The sequence below is a fragment of the Strigops habroptila genome, chromosome W, assembly GCF_004027225.2.
Source record: "Strigops habroptila isolate Jane chromosome W, bStrHab1.2.pri, whole genome shotgun sequence".
NCBI classification, from domain to species: domain Eukaryota; kingdom Metazoa; phylum Chordata; class Aves; order Psittaciformes; family Psittacidae; genus Strigops; species Strigops habroptila.
This window is the reverse complement of record NC_044301.2, coordinates 25,417,529-25,442,898: the sequence shown is the minus strand read 5'-3', so window position 1 is coordinate 25,442,898 and position 25,370 is coordinate 25,417,529. Positions and strand designations below refer to the sequence as shown.

The window sequence follows — 25,370 nt, the reverse complement described above, 5'->3', positions numbered from 1 at the left end:
GTTTCCGCCACGTCGGTCGTGTACATTCGACTTCATCTGGATCTACGGATGTGTTCCTCGCATCCGGCCTGTGATAGATCATCTCTAGAATGGCTGATTCCCTCAGGGACTGGATGCCTTTCTCTATCGTGGTCCACTTGGCTGAGCGACAGATAACATCGTCCTTGTAAGGGAAACCTTTCCTTCGCAGCTGCCAAGAGCCGCCTCCAAAGGCTGAGGGCTCATTTCTCTTTTGCAATCTCTTTTTCAATTCCTCCTTCCTTAGCAAGTGATCCCAGCTGCTTGGCTTCCCTACCTTCTAGTCTGTGACCATTAGCCCCATTGTCCCAGCATTGGAGCAACCAGGTGACGATGTGCTCCCCTGGAAGACAGGTGAAATCTTTTCGCATATTCCGCAGCTCGGTCTAGGTCTGGGATTCAGAAGTTACCTCTTCCTCTGCTTCCTATAGTAATAAGTGTCGTTCACTTGGCGTCCCCTCTAGTACGTGCATTGGGTCTTCATCTTTCTTCACTGCATGAGTTGCTCTTTGTGCCCTTTGTTTGCTTTTCCCCTTGCTTACAGGGGCAACAGATATTGTCACAAATTGGTCATTTGGTTTAGCTGCAGTGTCTATCTCTGTGGTCAGAGTGGCTGCAGTGTGTATTACTAGGGTTGGAGCAGCTGCAGCGTGTGTTACTATGGTTGGAGCAGCTGCAGTATGTTTCACCAGGGTTGGAGTGTCTGCAGTGTCTGTCGTCGGGGTTGATGTAGCTGCTGTGCTTGGGGGCTGAGTAGCTGCATTGTCTGTTGCTTTGCCATGAGATCCAGGGACATCTTTTTCCAGAGACACTCTCTAGGTGTAGGCCAAGTCCCAGCATGTTGCAGCGAGTTCTCCCTCTTCGGTATTGCCAGAACGATAGCACACCTCATTTAAGTGCTTTATTAGTTCTTCCAGATTTCACACTTGTTCGGGGGTGAAGTTCCAAAGCACTGGAGGGACCCACTGGCCCAGGTACTTCCCCATATGATTCCACACACCCTGCCACACATGACTGTCCAGCATCGGGGAAAATCTCTTGGTGGTCCTCCTATATCGTCGTTTAACCCTAGAAAAGACCCGAGCCTGACCCTGCTTAACTTTTGAGATCAGATGAAATAGGGCGTTCTCGGGGAGGTATGGCCATAGGTAAAATACATGCTGTGTGTGTGGCAACATGCTGATCCCCAGCAAAAGCAGCAGACAGGTTTCAAGGGTTTCCAAAGGCCATCCAAAACCTTTAGAATTCTCAAATGCTGCTGTAAATAGCCTTGTGGGGGGGCGAGGGGTATGAGGGAATGTCTCCTTCATAGTTTAACCCACTGAGGAGGAAAAAAAGATGTGTAATCACTAAAAAATTCCATTATATGCCTCCCAAAGTATAGAGGTGATGACCACGCTGGGAATGCATGCCAGACCAGTTTCATGATCAATGATTCTATTGTATTACATGTCATTACCATGAAGTACAGCGAGAAAATAACCTTAGCCCAGGCCCCCCAGCTGATAAACACTAAAACAGCAAATACTGCCTGTAAGGTATGACATGCTGAAACTCCAAGACCAAATGCAACGACTCTGAGAGCAAATAAACAAACATTGTGACGAGTGACTATTAATCTGAAACAATGAATGCTTATCACAAATACGATTATGCACACTCTGGTCAGATCCTGTTGTTGTCTCAACCATTCGTGCCCCACGTTGAGCGCCAAAAAGGACTGTCGTGGTTTAAGCCCAGCCGATAACTCAGAGAACCATGCAGCCGCTTGCTCACTCCCCCCCTTCTTCCTTCCCCTCGCTCCCGGAGGTATGGGGAGGAGAATCAAAAGAATGTAAATCCCACTGGTTGAGATAAGAACTGTCCATTAACTAAGGTATAATACAAAACTTCTACTGCTACCACCAATAATAATAATGATAAGGGAAATAACAAGGGGAAAGAATATAAAACTAAAAGGGGAAAAGGAAAAGAAACACAAATGATGCACAATGCAATTACTTACCACCCACCAACTGATACCCAGCCCGACCAAGCAGCGATCTGGGCCTTCTGGGTAACTCCCCCCAGTTTTTATACTGGGCATGATGTGCTGTGGTATGGAATACCCCTTTGGCTAGTTTGAGTCATGTGTCCTGTCTCTGCTTCCTCATGGCTTCCTGTGCCCCTCCTCACTGGCAGAGCATGAGACTGAAAAAGCCCTTGATCAGAGTAAACATTACTTAGCAACAACTAAAAACGTCAGTGTGTTATGTCATGTTTTAAGCCCAGCCAGTAACTCAGAATCACGCAGCTGCTCACTCACTCCCCCCCTTCTTCCTCCCCCTGCTCCCTGAGGGATGGGGAGGAGAAACAAAAGAATGTAAATCCCACACGTTCAGATAAGAACAATTCAGTAACTAAGGTATAATACAAAACTACTACTACTACCACCAATAATAAAAATGATAAGGGAAATAAGAAGGGGAGAGGATACAATTGCTCACCACCTGCCGACCGATACCTAGCCCAACCCAAGCAGCGATCTGGGCCTTCCAGGTAACTCCCGTCATTTTATATACTGGGCATGATGTGCTGTGGTATGGAATACCCCTTTGGCTAGTTTGGGTCAGGTGTCCTGTCTCTGCTTCCTCCCAGCTTCCCCTCCTCCCTGGCAGAGCATGAGACTGAGAAAGTCCTTGATCAGAGTAAACATTACTTAGCAATAACTAAAAACATCGGTGTGTTATCAGCACTGTTCCCAGACTAAAGTCGAAAACACAGCACTGCACCAGCCTCTAAGAAGGAGAAAAATGACTGATCAGCTGAACCCAGGACAGCTTGGGTGAGATTTCTCTCAGTTCCTTCAGATCTTCATTTCACCAGTTAAAAGTGCTACTTTTTGCTGGTTTGCATGGTGCAGTGGTAGCATTCTTGTAAGCTGTACTTCTCTGCTTCAAATTTCAATGGCAATAATGAAATGAAGCTAACAGGAGGTCAACGTAGTCTAAATAATCTGCTTTTCCAGAATCCAGGTTTAGATACATGCTGCTATGACTTTCACTGAAGAGCTAGCAATGGTCGGGATTCAAGGAAAACTAGTCTTAATGGATATATGTGAATTATTATGTGAAGTTACCCATAAAGTAACTTTCCAAATCAGTCACTTCAGCAGTTTTATTCTGTTCTTAAAATAACTGTTCTTACAGTGATTTACATGTATTTTAAAAATCAGTTGAGATATTAATAGCAAATTTGAAGAAATTTGCATTGCCTGAATTTGAAAATGTTTTCATTTTCTAAAAAAAAGGAAATTAAATGTTCTCTGACCATTTCTAGACTGTCTGTGTAAACTTAATATTGCAACATGTGTTGTTTTTCTTTTGTTTCTCTATCATTTGTTGACTTGTATTGTTCTTTATTTATTTTGCAAGCTATGATGGAGCTAGGAACATCTCTTTTGATCTATGATGTCTCTAGCATACTTCTGGGCATAATTATAATCATAAAGATCTTTCTTTAAACTGGCTGGATGGCCGAGCCCAAAGAGTGGTAGAAAATGGCATCACATCTAGTTGGCAACCATTCACTAGTGGTGTCCCTCAGGGCTCAGTGTTAGGGCCAGTGTTGTTTAATATCTTCATTGATCATCTGGATGAGAGGATTGAGTACACCCTCAGTAAATTTGTGGACAACACCAAGTTGGCTGGGAGTGTTGATCAGGTGAAGGATAGGAAGGCTCTGCAGAGGGATCTGGACAGGCTGGCTTGATGGGCTGTGGCCAATGGTATGAGGTTCAACAAGGCAAAGTGCTGGGTTCTGTATTTGGGCCACAAGAACCCCATGGAACACTCCATGCTTGAGGAAGAGTGGCTGTAAAGCTACTTGACGGAAAAGGACCTGGGGGTGCTGATTGATGGAGCTGAACATGAGCCTGCAGTGTGCCCAGGCAGCCAAGAAGGCCAACAGCATCCTGGCCTGTATCAGAAATAGTGAAGCCAGCAGGGCCAGGGCAGCGATTATCCCCCTGTGTTTGGCACTTGTGAGGCTGCACCTCGAGTATTGTGTTCAGTCCTGGGCCCCTCACTACAAGAGAGACATTGAGATGCTGGAGCAGGTCCAGAGAAGGGCAACAAAGCTGGTGAAGGGTCTGGAGAATAAGTCTTATGAGGAACGGCAGAGGGAACTGGGGGGGGGGGTTTAGTCTGGAGAAGAGAAGGCTCAGGGGGACCTTAGTGCTCTCTACAACTACCTGAATGGAGGTTGTAGTGAGGTGCGGATCAGTCTTTTCTCCCAAGTAACAAGCAATAGGACAAGAGGTAATGGCCTCAAGCTGCACCAGGGGAGGTTTAGACTGGATATTAGGAAACATTTCTTCACCGAGAGGGTGATCAAGTATTGGAACAGGCTGCCCAGGGAAGTGGTGGAATCGCCTTCCCCAGAAGTGTTCAAAACCCATGTAGATGAGGCCCTCAGTGACATGGTTTAGTGGTGGTCTTGGCAGTCCTGAGGTAATGGTTGGACTTGACTTGATTATCCTAAAGGTCTTTTCCAACCTACTTGATTCTATGATTCCATAGATCCATAGATCTGCATTTTTTTCTGGTGTATTATCTTAAAAAAGTAAAAATCAAATCGATCTTATAGTCTGCAACATAAGTGCAGCTTTCACCAGAAAGGTAGTTAGCCTGAAAGTTGGAATACAAGGTTTGTAGTCTGTCTTCACATCATACCCAAACCACATTGTTCTGTTGGCACCATTGGCACCGTTGGCACCCAGGAACTGTTCTGGTCAGCTGATCAATTACATAAATAGACAGGGCTTTTATAAAACATTTTAAGCATCCGAAAGAACAGAATAATTTCTTTATAGTTTTTTCTTTTCTAATGGTAATTACATAATTGGACAGGTTTTAAGGGGTTTTTTTCTTCTGATATGTAGATGCCAAAGTCTCTTTTGAGCATTCTTACTAAAGAGTCATAAAAATCATTCAAGAAAAAAAATAAAACAAATCTACTAGGCTTCCCTCTATTATCAGCATCCCAAAATGCCTTTGGCAATGAGTAAATGCCAAGCATTTGTTATTTGGCACTTGATGAGTCACTCATTTCTTTAAACTCAAACATGTTGCAAAAGGTTGTGAAAGTTATGCTAAGCTAATAATTAAAAACAACAAAAAAACCACCCTCCCTTGATCCAACCTTTCCAATTTCCATCTAAATATTACCATCAGGGCAAAAATACACAGGACCTTATATCCCATTAAACGGAATTGCCTGCCTGGTGTTGGCAGAGGGTGCAGTGGGCTCTGAGCAGTTGCAGGGGTGTTATCCTTACACTCGAAGGCTTGGTGTGTGTGGCTGCAGTAGCAGCTTGGCGGTCAGGTTTTGGTGATCTTTTCCCTGATATCAGGACATGCATATTTATTATGCATCATTTGCTGTCGTGAAAAATGCTACATCAGATCTCTGAGATACAGCTTTCCTTGCACGCTCAGGACACAGCAGTTAAAAGCAAATTTCTGTTGTGGAACTGACATCCTTTCTGATGCATCTGCTTACTGACTTTCCTTCTCTGTAGTATTTGGTACCAACTACTTGGTTTTGCTTTTGAAGGTCTTCTTAATCTTGCCCCCACCCAACCTGATTTTTCTCATTCTGTTTTAGAATTTGATTCCTATCTCCAGTCAGGTTTTGTTATGAGCCCCTTTCACCATCTTACTAGATTTTTCAGACTAATACTTGCTTGCCCTGAGGTTGCTTTTCACTTCTGGGAAGAAATATCTGCAAAACTCTCTCATCCTCATCTGTTCCTGTATTAAAATTCTTCTTTGCCATCTGCCTACCAAAAATGTATGGCTGCAAATCTGATGTGCTGTGACTACTCTTAGTCCCGCTGATCGGGAATCTAGACTGAGGGAAGAATTTTCTTAGCATTGATAAACAAAAAATAGAAGACAAAGAAGTGGTAAGGAGAGATCTGGTTAAGCCATGTATTCTAATGCCTTATTTACTGCTTCTGACCTGTACAACATTCTCTGTGTCGCAGCCTGGTATTGCATGTGTACCATAATATTAAATATGACAGTAGGGACATAAATCAGTTGCAATAGCTGGGTTTGAAGAAGCAGAAATCTCAAAGGTGAGAGAAAACTGAAGAATTTTTATTCTCGGGCGGCATTGCTTTGTAAAACTATTTCTCTTTTCTGTGTCCCGTATCATTGTATATTTTCTGTTAGATAGAAACAGAAATGCCCTTCTATCTCTGGGTGCCCTGCAGAATGTTTTAAAGTACATATCAAACTACTATTTCCTTATGTTTGTCTCTTTGAGCACCCCAAACTTTAATTGAACTTGTGCCAATAAATATTCATATGTGATTTTCATCTCTCCAAGATGTCAAAACTAAAGATGGGTTTTGAAGCATGGTCCAGTGTACATCCCCTCTTTTGCTTCTTTGGTGAATGGTTAATCATGACAATTGCTAAATACCTCAGGTCATAATTTCTCAACTGGTAAGACAATTTCTGAAAGGCATCATCTGTCTTCAGAGGAAAGATGTGAAACTGTTTTTCTGATTTGATATATTCAATTAGTATTGTTTCCTCCAAAGCTGAAAAATGGAATTTAAAACCAACAATGTTAATTATGATTAATTTATATTTTGCTTAAGTATTCACTATACGTAAGAAGCCTGTAATAGGAGATCATATCAGGAGGTTTTGTGGACTGTAGCTGAATGAAATTGAACTGCAGCTTGAAATAAATAATGAGTATTAAATACCTAAATATTAACACAAAGCAGTTTGACTTACTGGTTTTAACTGAAAATTAAAAATTTGAAACCATATTCAATCATACAAAGACTATTTTAAGTGATTTCGATCAGCCCATTTTGTTTTAAAGCACAGCAAAGCAAATAATATTTTATAGTAAGCAAATGTTTTTTGTTCTTAAATACAAGGTGCCCTTGCATCTCCATCACATCACTTTTTGCAGAAATACCAGTCCCCTGTCATTAGACTTGCCCTAGATCCATAGTCTTTAACAGACTATCAAAAACGCTAAAATAAAAAAAAAAAAAGGATTATAATTTGGACTGTAAAGCAAAATCAATGTGAGAAAAACTGCTTTAAGCTTCCAATAACTGTTACATATATTTTGCCTCTTTTATTCTTACAGATTTCCTTTTTGCCTCTGGAGTGTTCCGTTATGGCAGCCTCCAGTGAACAATGACATCCTCTGACAAATCTAGATGCCAAAAAGCCAGACAGAAACAGTGGCTTTGTTTCATTTTTACTTCAACACAGTGAAATGGTGCTCTTAAAGTTTTGTTACTGACTCACTGGAAAAAAACAAACTCCTGACTGGACCTTTTTCCCCCAGCGCTCTCCCAGTGTTCTTATGGATGCTTGACTCAGTGACATCATGTAGTAGGCCCTGAAGTGTTGTCATAATAAAGTTGCAATGGTTTTATACACTTCCCCATTTCCCAACAGCTTTCTGTCAGTTCTGCATTCTTTTTCCTGGGGCCTGATTTTCCCATGTTACTGGTTAGCAGATAGGCTTGTGGCCTCTTTTGTTCCAACCACCTATGAAAAACGTCAAAGAGCGGATGATCCATGCTATTTTCATGCCCTCTGCATCATTATTACCACTCCCATCTACTTGGCACTGTTGGTAGCCTCTCTTCCTTTTGCTCTGATTGGCTTCTTGTTATGGTCCCCGCTCCAGTCAGCCAGAAGGCCATATATCTACTCCAGACTAGAAGACAAGAACCATGCCAATGGAGCCACACTGCTCACTGAATGGAAGGCTGCAGGGAATGGGAAGAGCTTCTGCTTCGGCAGTGCCAATGTTTGCCTGCTGCCAGATTCTCTGGCAAGATTTAATAATGTTTTCAATACACAGGCTAGGGCTAAAGAGATTGGCCGGAGGATCCGAAATGGGGCGAGCAGACCACAGATCAAAATATACATAGATTCTCCTACCAACACTTCCATCAGTGCAGCAAGTTTTAGCAGCTTGGTCTCCCCCCAGGGTGGAGATAGCACTAATCATACTGTTAATTCTGGCATCAAAAGGACAACATTGATGGAGTATAAAGGAGACAATTCTGGCTCAAACAAAGGTGAAGATAGTAGAGAAGATAAGGGTAGAACCAGAGAGCCAAATGAGGGAGAAGAAAACTCTTGCATTGTCCGCATAAACGGAGAGGATAATGGCCACATGTCAGATACAGAAACAGATGCCATCAATAGCCAGGCTCATGCCAGCAGCCCAGCAGAGCCCTCACTGGAAGGTGATGCAGAGATCTCAAAAACACCTAACCACAAACAGAAGGAAGGAGATTCTGGGAGTTTAGACAGCTGCTCTGCGTCACAAGAATCCTTAGTTAAAGTTCATGTTGGAGATGGTACAGTGGACCAAAGCACTGTCAAAAACAAGCTCCTCTACAAAGCTTCAATCATGAAGAAAACTTCAGTGCGGAAAAATAAACATACAGATGAGACCTTTGATCATGAGATCTCTGCTTTCTTCCCTGCCAACTTGGACTTTCTGTGTTTGCAGGAAGTGTTTGACAAAAGAGCTGCAGAGAAATTGAAAGAGCAGCTTCATCACTATTTTGAATACATTGTCTATGATGTCGGGGTCTACAGTTGCCACAGCTGCTGTAGCTTTAAGTTTGTGAACAGTGGTCTACTTTTTGCCAGCCGCTATCCTGTTATGGATGCTGCCTATCACTGTTACCCCAATGGAAGAGGGACAGACTCCTTGGCTTCCAAGGGAGCCTTGTTTCTCAAGGTAAGAGCCTTTTTGAAGCCATAAATATTGACTATGTGTATTGGACAAGTTATAAAGTTACATTGTTTTCTCTCAGTCATTTCTGTTAGAGTTCAAAGAGGTGCTATCAGATCTAGATTACCTGATATAACCTATATATAGGTTTTGTGGCCTAGATACTGTGCTAAAGTGATGGACGTGCATGAAATAATGAGTGACTTTTGGAGATAGAAATTGAGTATCATTTCAGGTGTCAAAATATTGAAGCAGTTTTCATGTAATTTTAGTTTCTTTTTCTACAGAAACCTCTTTCATAATTGCACAAATTCTAAGCCTTGTAACACCAGTATAGTACAATGGGTATTACTGTTGGAAACCAGCTTATGCATGGGTGACATGATTTAGTGTGAGGTGTCCCTGCCTATGGCAGGGGGGTTAGAACTAGATGATCTTAAGGTCCTTTCCAACCCTAACTGTTCTATGATTCTATGATCCTATGTTGTGTGTTTATGTGTGAATTAAAAGACAATATGTCCCCCCTTTCCCCCCCCTCCGGGCAGGATAAGGAGAATCAAAAGAATGTAAACCCCACAGGTTGAGATAAGAACAGTCCAATAACTAAAGTATAATATAAAAACAAGGGGAGAGAATATAAAGCTAAAAAGGGAAGGGAAAAAAACCCCAATAAACACAAGCGATGCACAATACAATTACTCATCACCTGCCGACCGATACCCAGCCCAACCCAAGCAGAGATTTGCCCCTTCTGGGTGACTCCCCCCAGTTTACATGCTGGGCATGACGTGCTGTGGTATGAAATACCCGTTTGGCTAGTTTGGGTCAGGTGTCCTGTCTCTGCTTCTTCCTGGCTTCTCATGCCCCTCCTCAGTGGCAGAGCATGAGAGACTGAAAAGTCTTTGATTGGGGTAAGCATTACTTAGCAACAACTAAAAACATCAGCGTGTTATCAGCATTGTTCCCAGACTGAAGATGAAACACAGCACTGCACCAGCTACTAGGAAGGAAAAAAATAACTGTTACAGCTGAACCCGGGACAGACAATCAAAAGTCTAAATGCCAATAGGATAAAACTGGAAGAATTGCAATGAAATGTATGGCTATCCCTCTCTCTTGGTTGCAAAAGAATTGTTAAGGAGACATACAAAGAAGAGTAAATAAGAAAAAAGATGTGACAATCTCCTAGAATACTGGATTTTGGATTTTGTGATTTTGTCACAGTTTGGAATGGGTTTCACTAAGTAAAACCTGAACTTTTTTCCTACTGCTAGCAAAATACATCAGGTGCTCACATTATGCATACTTTCTAGTGTATATGCCGATGAATCCTCAACAAAAGCCATCAACAGCTACTGAGAATATGGATTATTAATAGGGATCAGGACAGGGGTTGTACCTACTGTTTTCAATGTGTAAAGAAAACAAAAACTGTTGGTATTGTGGCTTGCATAAAGAAAGCAAATATTAGAATCAGCAGTCTGATGATAGTTTAGTATTTCATATACATTTGACATAAACAAAAGCCTATCCATATCTGAATACAGGTTTCCAAAAATTGGGTCTAAGCTTTCTATACTGTATTCTTACATGTTGTTTATAAACAGCTAAAGTTTATTGTTTCCATCATTAAAGTACTGCATGCAAAATCTGAGCATACATGTTGTGCACTCTAAATATTACCAGGGTCACATGGACTGCCCTTCAACATATATTAGGGATTAAGAGATTAAAACCAATCTGCTTTCAGATGCCCGTTACTGAGTCACTGTTTTGCTACCCTGCCAGGCAGACTGCAGTGTCTCCATTTGTCTTGTAGAAAATTAAGCCTCTTTTCAAAATTCTACTGGGATGATGAACTTAATTAGGGATTCAAGTAGTTAAATAATGTTACCGTTGATCAGGGAATAGGGACCAATTATTATGAAGATTTGAAGATCACTACATTCTTTTAAATATGACAGAATTTTGGCCCTGCTGAAAGTCCATTTTTCCACATGTCTGTGTCATTCTGGCATTCTGTACTTTATACCTAAAATATTTTTCTTTCTGAGTTAAGTCTGTCCTGATATGAAATGACTTTCTTTCTGTCTTGATTGTACAGTAAGTGATCATTGGTCATTTCTTTCACACACACACAAAGTAGGAATTACCTATTAAATTTTAGCTTTGAAACAAAGTAGGTTTGAAGGTTTTCTTGATGTAGTGCTTAATGAGCAACTGAGGATGTGTGGACTCCAGAGACAAATGCTACAATAAGTAAAAGCCAGGTTTGTTTTTTAAGTCAGTGAGAATCAATCCATTAACTTCAGAAGTCTCCAGGTCTTACACTGGGATAACAGCGAGCCAGCAAAGCGTATCCTAACTGTGGCTGAAGGTGTTATTCTAGCCATTCCTCCACCCTTCCAAATGGACAGCTTCTATCACTGCTTTTAGACACTTCTTTTACTGGCTCTTACAAGATTTTGTTATGTATTTCATGCAATCCAGTCCTACGTCTGAGTTCATCTCAGTGTGGTTTCAAAGATAGTAAGACAGACTTGCAGAGCAGGAGTTTCCTAATTGTTTTCCATGCAGTAGTGGTGTGGAGTTAGGCCTCTGTCCTGTGCAAACTCTGTGTAAGTTCCTGACTCCTGTGGAAAGCAGAGTGTTCCCTTTCCTGAAGTAGCAAAGACATCAGTTGAGCTTTGTTTTGGAAGTGTGCTTACAAAGCTGCTCTCCTTGCACAGGTTCCATCTCTGGGTAAAGGATCAATTGCTCTTTATGTTGTTTAAAAAAATAAGAGTGAGGGAAGAAGACTTGCATATTTTGAAAATATGGATAAAATCACTTAATGTTTCCACTCATTGGGAGGATGAAGCCTGTATTCAAATCTTTCTGAACCTCAGGTGTCGTGGTTTAAGCCCAGCTGGTAACTCAGAACCACACAGCTGCTTGCTCACTCCCCCCCTTCTTCCTCCCCCTGCTCCTGGAGGGATGGGGAGGAGAATCAAAAGAATGTAAATCCCACGAGTTGAGATAAGAACAGTCCAATAACTAAAGTATAATGCAAAACTACTACTACTACCAGCAATAATAATAATGATAAAGGAAATAACAAGGGGAGAGAATATAAAATTAAAAGGGGAAAGGAAAAAAATAAACACAAGCGACGCACAATACAATTGCTCACCACCCGAAGACCAATACCCAGCCTGACCCGAGCAGCGATCAAGCCCTTCTGGGTGACTCGCCCCAGTTTATATACTGGACATGACGTGCTGTGGTATGGAATACCCCTTTGGTTAGTTTGGGTCAGGTGTCCTGTCTCTGCTTCCTCCCGGCTTCCTGTGCCCCTCCTCACTGGCAGAGCATGAGAGATTGAAAAGTCCTTGATCAGAGTAAGCATTACTTAGCGACAACTAAAACATTGGTGAGTTATCAGCATTGTTCTCAGACTAAAGCCAAAACACAGCACTGCACCAGCTACTAAGAAGGAGAAAAATAACTTTTATAGCTGAACCCAGGACATCAGGAAAGACCCAACATCCAGATTCAGAAGAATTGTTCAGAGAAAGAAACTGGTACTCATTAAAGAGTACAGCTTGTCTCCTTACTACAAATGTAACTGAAAAGGAGATAAATTGAAGGTCTCAGAACTAAACATCTAATGAAAATTGAATTATTTTGAAGAAAAAGGCAAAACTATTTTGAGGGAGTTGTGTCACAGAACAGATCCCTACTGCCAAGGTACAAGGGTTTCACATGTTTTCCTTTCAGAATAGGTTCTGTTTCCAGTGAAGAAGAAATGATTTTCCATTACCCACCCTCTTCCCTGCCCTGCCTTCATCATCTAGATTGTAAAGTTCAGGTGGAGATTTGGAAGTATTTGAGAGATTTGCTTAGTCATACAGAGTTATTTTACCCAAGAGACTTCCAGAGCTCAAGGGTTACGATTAGTAGCTGTAATAACAATAAGCTCTTATGTACTGCTTTTCTTCTGCATGTCTCAGAGTGCATAATAAAGGTCAGTATCTGCTTAATAGGAGAAACTAAAGCACAAGAAGGTAAAGTGATTTGATTGTGGCTTAACACCTGGAGTGTGACAACCAAGGAAAGAAGTTGGAAGTAAATTACAGAGGCTTTTAACATTGTTTCATGATACCCGTGCAAAGGGATTCTGCTAGCCTTGGTCTGTTCTCTTCCTAAAGATGTCTGCCACAAAAGGTACTGATGCTGGCAATTCCTGACAGAGATCACAGTCAGAGATGGGTTTTTCCATCTGTATAGACTGACGCTTTCCAGGTCAGGATGAAGGCACGAGGATGACATAGTTGTGAGTAGCTATTGTGTAAAGGCCATTTTCTGCATAACTGGAGGACTAAGCTACGTTCAGCATTTTGATCTCTTCAGACTCCAGCAATGTTTCTGTCACCAATCTGAGGGTCTCATTCAGACTTAGAGGGACACAGTCACAGAAAAAATAGCTTGTAAGAAGGTGGGAAATGTCACTTGCACCTAAGTGACAGTTACATGTCTGAAGTTTTAAACCACTGTTCCCAGTTGCTGTTGAAGACTCAGAGGAGTTAGCAAATACATAAATCAGCCAATCCGTTTTCATACTTTGACAGCCAGGGCCCTTGGGAGGCTCTGGTGTGACTCTATTCTAGCACTGCATGTCACGTTAATTTAAAATGCCTACAAAAAGAACCCTTGACTCTGCTTTGTAGGTTTTATAACTCCAACTCCAACTGTCTCTTACTGCTGCTCTGCTACAGTAAGAGAGAGGAGGGAAGTGGGACTGACGTGCTATCCTGTGCTGGTGATGCTAACTAAAAAGACGGCTTGTATGTGTCTGTACGTAACACAATGCAGATTGCAGTGTTCTTGGTTACTCTGCAGCTGTTGCTTTGACACGCTCATGATTTTAATACACAGTGGTTTGATGAATTTAAAGGGAGTTTTAAAATACATGTCCCTTTCAGAAACTGGATGATGATTTTGCAGTCAAATCAAGTTTAAAAGGTATCAATGAGTGCTGAGCAGAAATTATGTGATGCACCACCTGTTTGTAATTTACTAGAAGGTTTCAAAATGTCAATATTCATCTTTAGATAGAGGGATTAGTATGGAGCCTTAGTTACACTTTCAGGGATGCTGTATAAGTTTTGAGCAGTAGTGCAATAAAACTAGAAAACATCCTTAACTTGACCTGGTGAGTTACTGGAGAGCTAATAAGAGATTGATACATCTAATGATACTTTAAAGATTCAGCTGCACAGGGTGCTGGGACATCTAGTCTAGGTCATGCTTTGCCTAGAAAGCTTGGACCAGATGATCCTCAAGGTCCCTTCCAACCTGGGATTCTGTAATTCTATGAATAAAAACTGTCACTTGTGCTGACAAATTCTGCTTCTCTCTTATGCTTAAATTGAAATAGCTGTAGCTGTAATGTAAACCTGAGCTATACAACATGTAAATGTGTCCTTGGGGTGGGGAGGTGAATGAAAGAGGTATCATTCCCAAAATGGTTTTGGAATGAGACTGGGAGATATGGAAATATGTTGCATAGAAGGCTGTTCTTCCTACCATTCTTAGTAGGAAATTATTCTGGGTTTTGGCATATGCCAAGAGAGAATTTTAGCAAAAATAAAAACTCTTGCTTAAAACAGTTATGTGAACATAGACCAAAACCACAGTCTGATGTGGGTCGTTTGAACAGCTAGTAGTATTCTAACAAAATCAAAAGGAATCAAAAGGAAAAAATGTCTTGTGGGTTTGCTAAATTTCTGAAAGAGCTTGTGTTTGATATTAATTCTTAATTTTATTAACAGATTTACTTTTCAAATTCTCTGAAAATTAATGCTTTGCTTTATGTGCAAAACTCAACTTTGTTTTCAAAAGAGCTGGTCTGGTGGTAGCAGATGGGAGAAGGAGCAGGAGCTCTGACTGGAAAGCTGCTTTGAAGCACTGGTTTTACTGTTTGCTGCTCTTGAGGCACCTGCTCTGAAAGGTAAAGTGAGGGTTCTCTGAACCACCCTCTGTGATTCTCCTTTTTGATGTTACTGATGCAGATGCAGGTTGCTTGGGTAATTAAGCTGCCTTTACTGTCCCATGCCAGCTTGTGTGTATTGTGGCTGCAAGTGAAAGGGCAACATCTGCTCTGCAGTTGCACAAGATATGGAGGGTGTCCCGGGTTCAGCTGTAGCAGTCATTTTTCTCCTTCTTAGTAGCTGGTGCAGTGCTGTGTTTTCAACTTTAGCCTGAGAACAATGGTGATAACACACTGATTCATAGAACTTGTTAAGAACTCGCCAACAAAGTTTTAAGTTGACAAGCAGGTATTCTTTATTGCGGTGCCGGAGAACATGGGAGATAGCTCCTCCTAGCATGTTCTGTCCGAGCATCAATCAAACCATGATTATATTGTCGTTAGTCATACATATTCATTATATTGTATACATATTCATGAAGTTGTTTATACATGACATCACATTCCTAGAACATTCTTCCTGCATGCTCACTTTATTATGGTAGTGGTCTTTGGGACCTTTAGTGGTCATTTCTTCATCATCTTCCTCTTCATCACCTTATCTTTTCCTTGAATTCTTGTTCTGGTAGTCTTTGAGGTCTGCGCAGTAGATAAGTGCTTACGCCAGTTTAATTAGTTCGGTAACAGTGCTGACATAAGTGAGTGATTTCTTCTCGTCCTTCTACTTATCAGTTAACTTAGCTACAGCACATCCTGAACATCTGCTAGTTTCAGACACTCTTTATCTACAGTCCTGTTTTGCTTACAATAAATTTTGTGCGAAGCTCATAAGGTTCTAAAACTATGTCAGCTACAACGATTTATCTTATACAAGGATCCTTATTATGTTCTTTTGGTTGGGCATTTTAGGTTTGGAAAGTTTTGTTGTTATGTACAAAGCCACCAAGCTTAAAGTTACTTAAAACTGAATTTTCTTAATTACGAAGGATTATATTTCATTTTGTACTTCTTTGTCTCACACACTGATGTTTTTAGTTGTTGCTAAGTAATGTTTACCCTGATCAAGGACTTTTCAGTCTCATGCTCTGCCAGGGAGGAGGGGCATGGGAAGCCGGGAGGAAGCAGAGACAGGATGCCAGACCCAAACTAGCCAAAGGGGTATTCCATACCACAGCACGTCATGCCCACTATATAAACTGGGGAGAGTTACCTGGAAGGGCCTGATTGCTGCTCGGGTCGGGCTGGGTATCGGTCGGCAGGTGGTGAGCAATTGTAATGTGCATCACTTGTGTTTATTGTTTTATTTTCCTTTTCCCCTTTTAGTTTTATATTCTTTCCCCTTGTTATCTCCCTTATTATTATTATTATTGGTGGTAGTAGTAGTGGTTTTGTATTGTACCTTAGTTAATGGACAGTTCTTATCTCAACCCATGGGATTTACATTCTTTTGATTCTCCTCCCCATCCCTCCGGGAGCGGGGGAAGGAAGAAGTGGGGGAGTGAGTGAGCGGCTGAATGGTTCTGAGTTACCGGCTAGGCTTAAACTACGACAAGGGGAAGATGTTTTACCTAAGGATTACACAGAAGAGGGGAATGGCTGTTTCCTGACCTCAGTATAAGATCATTCAGAGATTCCGGTGGTTAGATTTTCTTGTCCTTGATCAGTTGTCCAGTATCTACAGTTATCCCAAGATGCATAAAAGAAATGTTTAGTGCTGTTCATGAATTTGTTTAGATAACTTTAAAGCTGTGCCATTTAAGTCAGGAGGGTAACCTAAACATTTTCCACATCTTCAGTTTATGCTATAAAATGTTAATGCAGGAATTGGATAGAGTCCAATGAACTGCCTGAGACTCTTTATAAAAAAGGAAAAAGACCCTACCATGGCACTGTACCATGTTCCTTCACTCAATGTGGTTAATGTTATTAATCACAGTCTTTTTCTCCTTCATTAACGGGGACAAATTAAAACTGCTATGCAGAATGAAATACAGGTTTAAGAGAATATGAGCTGTGGGCTTCATCCTCTTCAGAAAAGGAAGAGCCCTTAATTCATGGCACAAATTTCCAGCCACTTTTCCTCACATATAAGCTTAATGAAGCTTAGCCAAATAAGTGATTCTCTGAGTTCACGGAACAGTGATTTTTGTCATGTGGAAGATGGGGAAAAACAGGATTCTGAAATAATCAAATGCAAATGTGGCTAGAAAGCATTTCAGAGCACCAAACCAAATTTTAAGCTGACCTCTATAACATTTTAAAGTTCTTTAATTTATTTAACATGCTTAAATAACATAGTGACCTGGGTTCAGCTACAGCAGTCATTTTTTCTCCTTCTTAGTAGCTGGTGCAGTGCTGTGTTTTTGACTTTCAGCCTGGGAACAATGCTGATAACACCAATGTTTTTAGTTGTTGCTAAGTAATGTTTACTCTGACCAAGGACTTTCTCAGTCTCATGCTCGGCCGGTCAGGAGGGGAAGCCGGGAGGAAGCAGAGACAGGACACCTGACCCAAACTAGCCAAAGGGGTATTCCAAACCATGGCACATCATGCCCACTATATAAACTGGGGGGAGTTGCCCGCAAGGCTCAGATCACTGCTCGGATTGGGCTGGGTGGTGAGCAATTGTATCCTCTCTCCTTGTTATTTCCCTTATCATTATTATTATTAGTGGTAGTAGTAGTGGTTTTGTATTACACCTTAGGCTTAGTTACTGTACTGCTCTTATCTCAGCCCGTGGGAGTTAGATTCTTCCGATTCTCCTCCCCATCCCTCCGGGAGCGGGGGGAGGAAGAAGGGGGGGAGTGAGCAAATGGCTGCGTGATTCCGAGTTACTGGCTGGGCTTAAACCATGACAACACCCTATTTCGTCTGATCTCAAAAGTTAAGCAGTATCAGGTTCAAGTCTGGTCTAGGGTTAGACAACGATATAGGAGGACCACCAAGAGATTTTCCCCAAGGCTGGACAGTCATGAGTGGCAGGCTGTGTGGGATAGTATGGGCAAGTATCTAGGCCAGTGGGCCCCTCCAGTGCTTTGGAACTTCACCCCTGAACAAGGGCAACATCTGGAAAAACTAGTAAAACACTTAAACGAGGTGTGCTGTCGTCCTGGTTATACCAGAGAGGGACAAATCATGGCAATGTGCTGTGGCTTCGCCTATGCCTACAGAGCCCTGCTCAACACTATCCAGCACCTTCAAAGGGAAAAAAATGTCTCTGGATCTGATGTCAAAGCAACAGACAACGCAGCTACTCCAACTCCAAGCACAGCAGCTACACCAACCCCAGTGACAAGCACAGCAGCTACTCAAACCCCGACAGCAACAGACAATGCAGCTATTGGAGTTACTCAACCCCCAAGCATAGCAGCTGCACCAACCCCAGCAACAGACACTGCAGCCAGTGCAACCACAGTGATGATAGACACTGTAGTTAAACCAAATGGCCAATACGTGCTGTGAATCAGAGGAAGAGGAAGAAGAAGAAGAGGTGACTTCTCGACCGCGGACCTCGACCGAACTGTGGAATATGCAAAAAGATTTCACCTGTCTTCCAGGGGAGCACATCGTCACCTGGTTGCTCCGATGCTGGGACAATGGGGCTGACAGTCATGAACTAGAAGGTAAGGAAGCCAAGCAGATGGGATCACTTGCTAGGGAAGGAGGAATTGACAAAGCGATTGCAAAAGAGAAGAGAGCCCTCAGCCTTTGGAGGCGGCTCTTGGCAGCTGCGAAGGAAAGGTTTCCCTACAAAGACGATATTACGAGTCGCTCAGCCAACTGGACCACGATAGAGAGAGGCATCCAGTCCCTGAGGGAATCAGCCATTCTAGAGATGATCTATCATAGGCCGGATGCTGGGAATGCATCTGTAGATCCAGATGAAGCTGAATGTACACGACCCATGTGGCGGAAACTTACACGGGGTGCGCCATCATTATATGCCCGCACATTGGCATCAATGACCTGGAGTGAGGCAGCACCACAAACAGTGGATGAAGTAAGTCGTCAACTCCGAGAGTTCGAAGACAATCTCACCCCTTCCATCATTTCAGCTGTGGAAAAATTGTCCCAAGAGTTCAAGCAATTGAGAGACGATTTATCCGATCTATCCAGCTCCCCACATGTACCAACCCATGTCTCAACTATTAACAAAAGGCGCTCTACTGCTCAAGAGAGAAAATATAGGAAGTACATGCCACGGGCCACCCTATGGTTTTATCTGCAAGATCACGGAGAAGACATGAGAAAGTGGGATGGAAAACCTACCTCAGTTCTGGAGCAACAGGTGCATGAACTGAAGAGGAGAACAATGGTCAAGGACGATCCTTCCAGGAAAGCTGCTGCTCCAGTCTCTGGTGAGCAGTTTCCCAGATGGAGTGAAAGAGCTGATTTTACTCCAGCTCCTGTGATAAGGAATACTAATCCCTTTCTACAAGACAGAAGTGGAGAATGCTATGATCACTATTAGAGGGGCCCTGCCTCCAGCCAGGTGGAGGACAGGCACAATCAGGTTTACTATACTGTGTGGATCAGATGGCCTGGCACATCAGTCCCACAGAAGTATAAGGCTCTAGTAAATACTGGTGTACAGTGTACCCTGATGCCATCAAGGTATCAAGGGGTGGAACCCATTTATATTTCTGGAGTGACAGGAGGATCCCAAGAGTTGACTGTACTGGAGGCTGAAATCAGCCTGACTGGGAGGAAGTGGCAAAAGCACCCCATTGTGACTGGTCCAGGGGCTCCATGCATCCTTGGCATAGACTATCTCAGGAGAGGGTACTTCAAAGACCCAAAAGGGTATAGATGGGCTTTTGGTATCGCTGCCTTGGAGACAAAGGGAATGAAGCAGCTGTCCACCTTGCCCGGTCTCTCAGAGGATCCTTCTGTGGTGGGGTTGCTGAAAGTCGAAGAACAAGCGCCAATCGCAACCATAACAGTGCACTGGCAGCAATATCGCAACAACCGAGACTCCCTGATTCCCATCCATAAGCTGATCCATAGACTGGAGAGCCAAGGAGTGATCAGCAGGACCCGCTCACCCTTTAATAGCCCCATATGGCCAGTGCAAAAGTCTAATGGAGAGAGGAGACTAACAGTAGACTATCGTGGCCTGAATGAAGTCATACCACCATTGAGTGCTGCCATACCGGACATGCTAGAACTTCAATATGAACTGGAGTCAAAGGCAGCCAAGTGGTATGCCACAAGTAATATTGCCAATGCATTTTTTCAATCAGTTTGGCAGCAGAATGAAGGCCACAGTTTGCTTTCACTTGGAGGGGCATCCAGTACACTTGGAACCGACTGCCCCAGGGGTGGAAACACAGCCCTACCATCTGCCATGGATTGATCCAGACTGCACTGGAACAGGGGCAAGCTCCAGAACACCTGCAATACATTGATGACATTATTGTGTGGGGCCAGACAGCAGAAGAAGTTTCTGAGAAAGGGAGGAAAGTAATCCAAATCCTGCTGAAGGCCAGTTTTGCCATAAAACGGAGTAAGGTCAAGGGACCTGCACAGGAGATTCAATTTTTGGGAATAAAATGGCAAGATGGACGTCGCCAGATCCCCACAGACGTGATCAACAAGATAACAGCAATGTCTCCACCAAGTAACAAGAAAGAAACACAAGCTTTCTTAGGTGTTGTGGGGTTCTGGAGAATGCACATCCCAAATTACAGTCTGATTGTAAGCCCTCTCTACCACGTGACCCGGAAGAAGAATGATTTCAAATGGGGCCCTGAGCAACAACAAGCCTTTGAACAAATTAAACGAGAAATAGTTCATGCAGCAGCCCTTGGACCAGTGTGGGCCAGGCCAGATGTGATAAATGTGCTTTACACTGCAGCTGGGGAGAATGGTCCTACCTGGAGCCTCTGGCAGAAAGCTCCAGGGGAGACCCGAGGTCGACCCCTCGGCTTTTGGAGTCAGGGGTACAGGGGGTCGGAAGCCAGCTACTCTCCAACTGAAAAAGTGTTACTGGCAGCCTATGAAGGGGTTCGAGCTGCCTCAGAAGTGATTGGAATTGAAGCACACCTCCTCCTGGCACCCCGGTTGCCTGTGCTGGGCTGGATGTTCAAAGGCAGGGTCTCCTCTACACATCATGCAACCGATGCTACATGGAGTAAGTGGGCCGCACTAATTGCACAACGAGCTCGAATAGGAAATCCCAGTCATCCAGGAATTCTGGAAGTCATCATGGACTGGCCAGAGGGCAAAGATTTTTGGATATGACCAGAAGAGGAGGTGATGCGTGCTGAAGATGCCCCACCATATAATGAACTGGCAGAGAGTGAAAAGCAATATGCCTTGTTTACTGATGGGTCCTGCCATATTGTGTGAAAGCATTGGAGATGGAAGGCAGCCGTGTGGAGTCCCCTGTGACAAGCTGCAGAAACTGAGTGAATCAAGGGTGAATTGAGTCACTTCGCAGAGGTGAAAGCCATCTAGCTGGCCTTGGACACTGCTGAAAGAGAAAAATGGCCAGCACTTTATAGTGACTCACGGAGGGTGGCAAATGCCCTGTGGGGGTGATTGCAGCAATGGAAGCAGAGCAACCGGCAACGCAGAAGTAAACCCATCTGGGCTGCTGCATTGTGGCAAGATATCGTTGCCCGGGTGCAGAACCTGGTGGTGAAGGTACGCCACAGAGATGCTCATGTTTATCGGGAGAACTGCCTACCTATCGGGAGAACTGGCTACCCTGGGTTTGAAGGAGGCTGAGTTTCTTAATGACTTCTTTGCCTCAGTCTTCACTAGCAAATGCTCTAACCACACCACCCAAGTCTTGGAAAGCAGATGCAGGGACTGTGAGAATGAAGACCTTAGGCCCACTGTAGGAGAGGATCAGGTTCGAGACCATCTTAAGAACCTGAACGTGCACAAGTCCATGGGACCTGATGAAATCCATCCACGGGTCCTGAAGGAGCTGGCGAATGAAGTTGCTAAACCACTGTCCATCATATTTGAAAAATCCTGGCAGTCAGGTGAAGTTCCCGATGACTGGAAAAAGGGCAATATAACCCCCATTTTCAAAAAGGGGAAGGTGGAAGACCCGGGGAACTACAGACCAGTCAGCCTCACCTCTGTGCCTGGCAAAATCTTGGAGCAGATTCTCCTGGAAAGCATGCTAAGGCACATGAAAAATAACGAGGTGGTTGGTGACAGCCAACATGGCTTCACTAAGGGGAAATCCTGCCTGACCGATTTGGTGGCCTTCTATGATGGAGCCACGGAACTGATGGACAGGGGCAGAGCAGTTGACGTCATCTACCTGGACTTGTGCAAAGCCTTCAACACTGTCCCGCATGACATCCTTGTCTCTAAATTGGAGAGACAACAATTTGATAGATGGACCACTCAGTGGATAAAAAAGTTGCTCGATGGCCACATGCAAAGAGTTGTGGTAAATGGCTCGATGTCTAGTTGGAAACCTGTAACGAGTGGTGTCCCTCAGGGATCGGTGTTGGGACCGGTCCTGTTCAACATCTTTGTCGGCGACATGGACAGTGGGATTGAGTGCGCCCTCAGCAATTTTGTTTGTGGTTCGGTTGATACGCTGCAAGGAAGGGATGCCATCCAGAGGGACCTTGACATGCCTGTGAGGTGGGCTAATGCCAACCTTATGAAGTTTAACCAAGCCAAGTGTAAGGTCCTACACCTGGGTCAGGGCAATCCCAGGCACTGCTACAGGTTGGGTAAAGAGATTCAGAGCAGCCCTGCAGAGAAGGACTTGGGGGCGTTGGTTGATGAGAAGCTTAACATGAGCTGGCAGTGTGCACTTGCAGCCCAGAAAGCCAACCGTATCCTGGGCTGCATCAAAAGAAGCGTGACCAGCAGGTCGAAGGAGGTCATCCTGCCCCTCTACTCTGCTCTTGTGAGACCTCACTTGGAGTACTGCGTACAGTTCTGGTGTCCTCAACATAAAAAGGACATGGAGCTGTTGGAGCAAGTCCAGAGGAGGGCCACGAGGATGATAAGAGGGCTGGAGCACCTCCCGTATGAAGACAGGCTGAGAAAGTTGGGGCTGTTCAGCCTGGAGAAGAGAAGGCTGCGTGGACACCTCCTAGCAGCCTTCAATATCTGAAGGGGGTCTATAGGGATGCTGGGGAGGGACTCTTCCTTAGGGACTGTAGTGGTAGGACAAGGGGTAATGGCTTCAAACTTAAACAGGGGAAGTTTAGACTAGATATAAGGAAGAAGTTCTTTACAGTGAGGGTGGTGAGGCATTGGAATGGGTTGCCCAGGGAGGTTGTGGGTGCTCCATCCCTGCGGTGTTCAAGGCCAAGTTGGACAGATCCTTGGGCGTCATGGTTTAGTGTGAGGTGTCCCTGCCCATGGCAGGGGGGTTGGAACTAGATGATCTTAATGTCCTTTCCAACCCTTACTATTCTATGATTCTATGTACCCAAGAGTTGGGCCACTGAGGAACACCAGAACAACCAGCAAGTGGATCAAGCTGCCAAGGTTGAAGTGGCTCAGATGGACTTAGATTGGCAACATAAGGGTGAATTATTTTTAGCCTGGTGGGCCCATGACACCTCAGACCATCAAGGCGGAGATGCAACTTATAGATGGGCTCGTGATCGAGGAGTGGACTTAACAATGGACACTATTGACCAGCTTATTCATGAATGTGAAATGTATTGCAATTAAGCGAGCCAAGCAGTTAAAGCCTCTCTGGTATGGAGGACGATGGCTGAAGTACAAGTATGGGGAGGCCTGGCAGATTGACCATACCACACTCCCACCGACCCACCAAGGCAAGTGCCATGTGCTTACCATGGTGGAAGCAACCACTGGATGGCTATAAACATACGCTGTGCCCCACGCCACTGCCCCAAACGCTATCCTGGGCCTTGAGAAACAAGTCTTGTGGCGACGCGGCACCCCAGAGAGAATTGAGTCAGATAATGGGACTCATTTCCGGAACAACCTTATAGACACTTGGGCCAAAGAGCATGGCATTGAGTGGGTATATCACATCCCCTAACGTGCACCAGCCTCTGGGAAAACCGAACAGTACAATGGGCTGGTAAAAACTACCCTGAGAGCAATGAGTGGTGGGACTTTCAAACACTGGGATACACATTTACCAAAAGCCACCTGGTTGGTCAACAGTAGGGGATCTGCCAACAGGGCTGGCCCAGCCCATCAGAAATTTTACGTACTGTAGAGGGGAGAAAGTTCCTGTGGTGCACATAAAGAATTTGTTGGGGAAGACAGTCTGGGTTATTCCTGCTTCAGGTAAAGGCAAACCCACTCGTGGGGTTGCTTTTGCTCAGGGACCTGGATATACTTGGTGGGTAACGCGGGAAGATGGGGAAGTCCGATGTGTACCTCAAGGGGATTTAATTTTGGGGGAAAACAGCCAATGAACTCAATTGTATGCTGTTGCCTGCTCTATAACACTTTTATAGCCCTCCAGCTAGATATCTTCAGGTCACCAGCAACTGACCCTGACTTCCGTCCAATCATCACCCCAACGAAAATGAGTTTTGACGAGCCAGACGAGCTCAGCAGTGACCAGATGAGTTTGGCGGTATCATCAGCAGGCAACAACCCAACACTACACACCGTCCCTCCTGCCCTGAAAGACTATTAGAAGAGATGGAGCCTGACATCATGGACTGGATGAATTCAGCAACTTTATAGGGATTGTCCCATGGACTAGGGAATGATATCTCTCTCTTTGCGTGTGGGCGTGGGTGTATATATATATAAAAAAGACAAAAGCGATGGTATATTGAAAAGTCTGAGCATGACATGAATGGTATGGAATAAGGGGTGGATACTGTCCTGGGTTCAGCTGTAGCAGTCATATTTTCTCCTTCCTAGTAGCTGGTGCAGTGCTGTTTTTTTGACTTTCAGCCTGGGAACAATGCTGATAACACCGATGTTTTCAGTTGTTGCTAAGTAATGTTTATTCCGACCAAGGACTTTCTCAGTCTCATGCTCTGCCAGGGAGGAGGGGAAGCCGGGAGGAGTATGAGACAGGACACCTGACCCAAACTAGCCAAAGGGGTATTCCATACCACAGCACGTCATGCCCAGTATATAAACCTGGGGGAGTTACCCGGAAGGCCCATATCGCTGCTCTGGTCGGGCTGGGTATCGGTCGGCGGGTGGTGATCAATTGTATCCTCTCCCCTTGTTATTTCCCTTATCATTATTATCATTGGTGGTAGCAGTAGTGGTTTTGTATTATACCTTAGTTACTGGACTGTTCTTTTCTCAACCCATGGGAGTTACATTCCTTTGTTTCTCCTCCCCATCCCTCCGGGAGTGGGGGGAGGAAGAAGGGGGGGAGTGAGCGAGCGGCTGCGTGGTTCCGAGTTACCAGCTGGGCTTAAACCATGATGCATAGGTATAATAACTAATTAGTAATCTAACTAATGCATCTACTTTAGAAGCTGCTACATATCCCTGAAGGGAAAAGGCAGAGCTGTCAAAGTACCAAAAATAAGATTGATCTTTTACTCTATGTCTAAGCTAACCAGAACTATTACAAAGAACACAAATTACAGGAATAAAATATCTTTTTCTTGGATGCTACCACTAGTCTTATTCATCCCTGTGGGACAGGAAGGTTTGA

The 25,370-nt window shown here is 43.9% G+C and overlaps 1 protein-coding gene across 1 annotated transcript in view; it reads left to right on the top strand.

Moving 5' to 3' along the window:
- The first annotated feature begins 7,464 nt into the window (after positions 1–7,464).
- LOC115619063 (sphingomyelin phosphodiesterase 3-like) overlaps positions 7,465–25,370 on the top strand; it is a 46,054-nt gene continuing 28,148 nt past the window's right edge. Inside the window, exon 1 of the mRNA XM_030511076.1 lies at positions 7,465–8,802. Within this exon, the coding sequence (XP_030366936.1) occupies positions 7,465–8,802 (1,338 nt within the window). The remainder of the gene's footprint in view (positions 8,803–25,370) is intronic.